The sequence below is a fragment of the Eumetopias jubatus genome, unplaced genomic scaffold (genome assembly GCF_037043125.1).
Source record: "Eumetopias jubatus isolate StellerSeaLion01/CBP00866 unplaced genomic scaffold, mEumJub1_p1.0 scaffold_9, whole genome shotgun sequence".
Taxonomy (NCBI): domain Eukaryota; kingdom Metazoa; phylum Chordata; class Mammalia; order Carnivora; family Otariidae; genus Eumetopias; species Eumetopias jubatus.
In genome coordinates this window covers 22,074,636-22,080,635 of record NW_028274815.1, presented here as the reverse complement: position 1 = coordinate 22,080,635, position 6,000 = coordinate 22,074,636, and the positions used below count along the sequence as shown (strand labels likewise).

The following is a 6,000-nucleotide window of genomic DNA, read 5'->3' as shown; positions in this document are numbered from 1 at the left end:
CAAACAAGTCAAACCAAACCACTGCGCAAACCAAACGTGCAAAACAAAATCATGTACACGCGCCTGGCACCAGCCCTGTGCCCCGCCCAGCGAGCCCTTCGGGGCCTGTGACTCCCAGAGGCTGGGGTGGGAGGAGGAAGAAGCTGGCAAAGGGGTGCAGAGTGTCCCCAGCACACGCACACGGGGCCCAGCGTTGAGTCAGGAGGAACGGGACACCCTGGGCATGGCTGGGAAGCCAACAGCTGTCTGACTTGGGAAAAGTGACCACAGGGCCTCCTGCAGGGGAGGGGGTCCTTTTCCTCCAACACCCACCTGCTAAAGTGCTCCGGACAGCTGGTGGGTCGGCCAGGGGGCAGGGCACTGAAGGCCAGCATGTGGAGCGGGGGGTGAGAGGAGGGGCTGGGCCGGGCTCTATGCAGTGGGCTCGGTGCATAGTGTGGCTTTCCTGGGCCCCCGAAAAAGCCTGCCGGGGCCGAGGCAGGAAAGGACTGCAGCGGGAGGAACACATCTCAAAGTGCCTGTTAGGGTTGGCTCGAAGCACAGTGAATCACGGGTCAGACATGGGGAGGGCTCCCCGGGTCCCGTGGCCCCCTCAGGTGGTGTGCCGCCCGGCCCAGCCTCTCCCGCCCCCTGCAGCCGTGGCCGGAGGGTGTGCGGGCTGGTGGCAGTGGTGCGTCCTCACTTGGGGGGCTGGTCGGTGCCTTTACCAAATGCCGCTTGACCTGCCTCCGGGGGGAGCGAGGATCCGAGCCGAAGCTCGCTTTGGAACGTGGTCGTCGATTTGAGAACCTGCCGGGAAGGAAGCGGAGGGTGAGCTCGGCGGCTCTCGGCCGGGCTATGAACGCAGAGGCACCATCTAGCTGGGGAAGCTGCTAAGCCCTCTGTGGGTACGCTCTAACCGAAGCCTCACAGCTTCAGCCCATTTTCTGGATGAGCACACCGAGGCTCAGGGAGGTTAAGTGACTCGCCCAGGGTTACAGTGTGTGTAAGTGGTAGTGCCTGAATTTGAACCCGGGTCTTTCTGATTCAGGGCCTCTGCCACCTTCGCTGCTCCCAAGCCTGGGCATGTGGGCTTTTGTGGTGCACACAGACCATGAATCAGCCTGTCAGCATGTGGACCTTTGTACACACGCCCCGGTGAGTAAGACAGGGAGAAGACTGGGCACTCCATTATTCTGGAAAACCAAAGAACCACACCCCAGGGGCCCAGTGTCTTGAAATCCCAAGACTTAGAAAAAAGAGGCTTGGTGTCCCAGGGAATGAGTGGGACATTCTTCAGTCCAGCCCATCCAGAACAGACAAGGCTGGGTGGAAGGAAGGTGGGAAGATGCCTGATATTTGCTGAGTCTGAGAGATGTTGTGCCTTGAGATGTGGCAGAAGCCACTGGCCGGTGGACCCACACTCTGAGCGCCTTGAGGCTTCTCAGAGGGGTGGCTGACGCCGGAAGAGTGGAAGTGCACTTCACACCACGGATTCCTCTGTGACTGCCAGCACCCGTGTCTTGTCGCTGGTGTGAATGGCAGTGGCCCTCAGGGTGGGGGAATAGTTACCTTGGCAATGAGACTGGCTCTGAGGATGGAGAGGACCCCCCCTCGAAACTGCAAGGTCCTCGAAATAGGAAGCATGTTGTCCTTTGACCTGAGCTGCCCCCAGCACATAGCGGGGCACAGAGGAAGCTCGGGGGGCAGCCCTGCTCCCTTGGTACCCCTCGGCCTCTCGTATTAGGACAGCTTGTATGTACCGGTAAATGCCACGCCTTGTGTGGAAGGATGTGGATCTTGCTCCTTTCACTGTTCAGGCCCCAGTGTGGCCCTTGCAGAGCGATGCCAGGCCTCCACCTGGTCTGGTTCCGAAGGCCGCTCAGCGAGTTCAGGGAGACTTGGCCCTGCCCTCTTCAAGCGGGGGTCCCAGTGTCCGTCAGAGCTGCCCCAGCCACCTTATAGCCTTGCTCGTTCTCCGGGAGGGCTACCGTTTTTGTGACAATGACCCCCCCCTTTCACTACTGCAGAGCACCTGGGATAAATAAAGTCCCAGAGCACAGACGCACCCCCTGTATCATCTGTGGTATCACATATATTACAATTGTTGGCAAAACAGAAGGTGCTGGAGGGGCAAACATGGGGCTGGGGTGAGGGAGGAAAGGGAGTAAGGGAAACACCTCTTTCAGAGGCTGGTGAGGAGCAGGGATGGGGACGGAGAGACTGCAGTGGGGGTGCAGTCCCACGTAGCACAGAGGGTTAACCCTTCTGAGCTCTGATCATCCCCAGGGCACCCACTGCGTGCAGAGCCCTCAAGATGTTTTAAGGGGAAAAAAAAGTATCTGGACTTAGGAGCCATGGGGAGAGCACCAGACAAGGCATGGCCTCTTGGAGTGGCTGGTGCCCAGGGACCTGGAGAGCCCTCCTGCCCCTCCCAATGTTGCTGTGTCTCTGCTGTGGGATGCGGCACTCGTCTCTAGACATGCGGGGGCCGGGGCGGGGGAGAAGATGGAGAGGAAACGCTGCAGAAGTCCCTCAGCTCCTGCTACCCCACTGCGGGAGAGACGCAGGTCCCGGGCGGAGTGGCCCCTGCTCTTACCAGAGAGGCTGAAGCTGGACTCATGAAGGTCCCTCATGCCCCCGTGTCGGGTAACGGGCCGGGTGGGGGTGTCTGCGAGCGGCGTGCCCATCTCCTTTTTCCCAGGATGCACAACGACGGCTACATCCCCCAGGTAGGGCGTACGGTCCACTCCCCTAACCTTTAAGGTCTAGTGAAGGACAGAGAAGGAGAAAACGGGAAGAGAGGACACTGTCAGACCCCACACGCCATTGCCACCAGAGCCTCCTGGATGGCTGGCAGGAGGTTGATGCTGCCGCTCTGCTCAGGACCCAAATGACTGGATGCGACAAAAGTTCCTTACATCTGGAACTCAGGGAGTGGAGGATTCTCTTACCTCCTGAACAGTGTGTGCGAGCACATGCATGCACACTTGCATACGGGGGCCCCTGTGGGCTCCCCCTCAATGTTGGTAGAATCCTTTCCAAGGTAGCGGGCAGATTTCTGGAGTATTCCCCTCACCTGGAGCAATGCTATCCCCTCTCTTGCCAGGCTCCCAAGAGGCCATGACTTTTACCGTGACCTGACAACTCTATGGGGACAGAAGCAAAATACAGCTGATTTGGAGATGAGAATCCACCCCCCCCCGGTGGCAATACTAATTAGTTTTGTACTCACAAAGGCAGTAAAGTTAAGAGCCTATGTTCTGCATCCAGTATGGGTTCCAATCCCAGCTCTGCGACCTTATGCAAGTTACCTAATGTCTCTATGTCTGTTTCCTTATTTGTCAAATTAGGATGAAGATAGTACGTATTAGTATTACATATAGAATTGTTACGAGATCAAATGGATTAATATACATAAAGCTCTCAGAACAGCTCTGGCATGTGGCAAGTGACATAAAGGACCAGCAGCCCTAATTATGGCAGAGGTCACTTATATGTGCTTGTTCACGTTAGAAGGTGCTACCGTGAGGAGGACAGAGCGAGTTGGCGTGTGCACACAGGGTCTGAAGCAGCAGTGTAGATGATCTACACCCCAGGCACTCGTCAGGGACAGAACCTCAACCTCCTTGCTGCTTGCTGCTTACTGCAAATCTTGTTGAAACAATACATACGGGGAATTTCTTGAAGGGGCTTCCGCCTACATACATATTCCTTTATAGTCTCCCACAACAGAGCCATAGTTCAGCTCAACCCTCAGAATGTCAAGCCTGGTCTGAACTGTTTCGGCCTTTTCGGGGCTGCACTTTGGCATCCTGGCTTTGGAGGCCGGGGTCCCGGCGGGGAGGGGGGCGGTTCGTAGAAGCACGGGCTGGCTGAATCCTGAGGGAGTGACCCTGGCAGGCCACACCCCGGCTTCTGGCAGCCCCCTCGCTACTGGCTGCACACCCAACCCTCCACCAAGATGCTTTCTTCCCCAAGGCCCATGCTCTTTAGGGGCCGATCATTCATCATTTTTGGAAAATGAGATTTTTTTGTTAGTTTCCTTTTTCTGCATACGTGCATTCTTTTTTTTTTTTTTAAAGGTTTTATTTATTTATTTGACAGAGAGAGGGAACACAAGCGGGGGGAGCGGGAGAGGGAGAAGCAGGCTTCCCGCTGAGCGGGGAGCCCGATGCGGGGCTCGATCCCAGGACCCTGGCATCATGACCTGGAGCCGAAGGCAGACGCCTAACGACTGAGCCACCAGGCGCCCCTGCATACGTGCATTCTTTTACAGAAAGGCTGTGACAACAGGCAATAGAACACGCCTTTGCTTGAGAACCTTACATTGTCATTGTAATAAATACTTCAGATAAAGAGACTCTGGGTTGAATTTACATCAATCCTGGCAGCTGGTGCTCCTGCACCTCGGCTGGCCTGAGGAGCCAGATGTTGTGAATTGGTATCCATCTCACGTGTTTATGAGGTTGGCATTTAGAAGGGCTTACAATACTTTCTCTGCCCTCTGTTGACCCTATTTCCTGACTAAAATATCTTTTTTTGGAAAGACCACAGGACTGTCATCAGATATTCTTTTTTTTTTTTTCAAATTGCAATATAATTCACATACCATGAAACTTGCCATTTTAAAGTATATAATTCAGGGGTCCCTGGGTGGCTCAGTCAGTTAAGTGTCCGACTCTTGATTTCCACTCAGGTCATGATCTCGGGGTCGTGAGATCAAGCCCCACGTCGGGCTCTGTGCTCAGCACCGAGTCTGCTTAAGATTCTCTCCCTCTCCCTCTGGCACCCCCCTGCCATTAGCACTCTCTCTCTCTTCCTCAAAAAAAAAAAAATTAATAAAGTATACAATTCAGTGGTGTTTCAGTGGTGTATATTCACAACATTGGGCCACTCCCGCGACCCTCTCATTCCCAAACATTTTCATCACCCCAAAAGCAATCCCACACCCATTCCCCAGCCCCCAGCCCTGAGTAACCACTGATAGATTTTCTGTCTACGGATTTCCTTCTTCTGGATCCCATATAAATGGGATCATAAAATATGTGCTCTTTTGTGACTAGATTCCTTCACTTAGCATCAGGTTTTTAAGGCTCATGTATGTGGTGTGTATGTTAGCACTCCATTTCCTTTTCTGGCTCAATAATACTCTACCCTATGGATATACCTCGTTCTGTTCATCCATTCAACAGCTGATGGACATTTGAGTTGTATCCACTTCTTGGCCTCTACAAATAATGCTGCTATGAACACTACGTAAAGCTTTTGTGTAGATATATATTTTGATTTCCCTTGAGGCTAGACCCAAGAGCAGAGCTCATTTGGTAACTCTAATATCTAACTTTTGGGGAACTGCCAAACTGTCTTCCAAAGTGGCTGCACCATTTCGCATTCCCACCAGCAATGAATAAGGGTTCCAGTTTCTCCACATCCTAACCGACACATGTTATTTTCCAGTTTCCTTTTTAAAATGACAGCCACCGTTTGTCAGACATTCCGGTGTATGAATGCCTCCCTCTTCCTGCTCTTGTTGGTATGCCTTCCAGAGGCTGGCTGAGGCCTCCGCCACTGTCCACATCCCAGGAGCAGACTGGAGATGGGACTATTCACCTCCCGACAGACCCTGAGTTTGCTTTTGGATTGAACACTGTGATAACTGAAGTCATGGTTTTTTTTTGTTTTGTTTTGTTTTGTTTTTCAGGTAACCCAAGTCTGCTCCCCCACAGCAGATCTGGCTTTGGATTTCTTCCTTTGTTGGCCTTCGGCAGAGAAGGGTTTAATCGTCATCCTGAGAGCTCTGGGCCCTCACACATGGAAAAACCCAGCAGGATTGATCTTCTGGTGTTCACATGCCCTGTTTACTCTGACGCTCTAGATGCTTGCTCCTCAAATATCAGTCTTACATGCCCTTACTTCATCGAGACTGGGAAGGAACCAGGCAATGGCGGAACCTTGAAGGCCCCGCAAGCCGGCGAATCAAGAGGAACTCAGCGGTCACAGACATGCTCACATTTGCCT

The 6,000-nt window shown here is 53.4% G+C and overlaps 1 protein-coding gene across 1 annotated transcript in view; it reads right to left on the bottom strand.

The window, feature by feature from the left end:
* Positions 1-703: 703 nt before the first annotated feature.
* DPYSL5 (dihydropyrimidinase like 5) overlaps positions 704-6,000 on the bottom strand; it is a 49,679-nt gene continuing 44,382 nt past the window's right edge. Inside the window, exons 11-12 of the mRNA XM_028099628.2 lie at positions 2,579-2,747; positions 704-789 (exon numbers count right to left, since the gene is read on the bottom strand). Of these exons, the coding sequence (XP_027955429.1) occupies positions 704-789; positions 2,579-2,747 (255 nt within the window). The remainder of the gene's footprint in view (positions 790-2,578; positions 2,748-6,000) is intronic.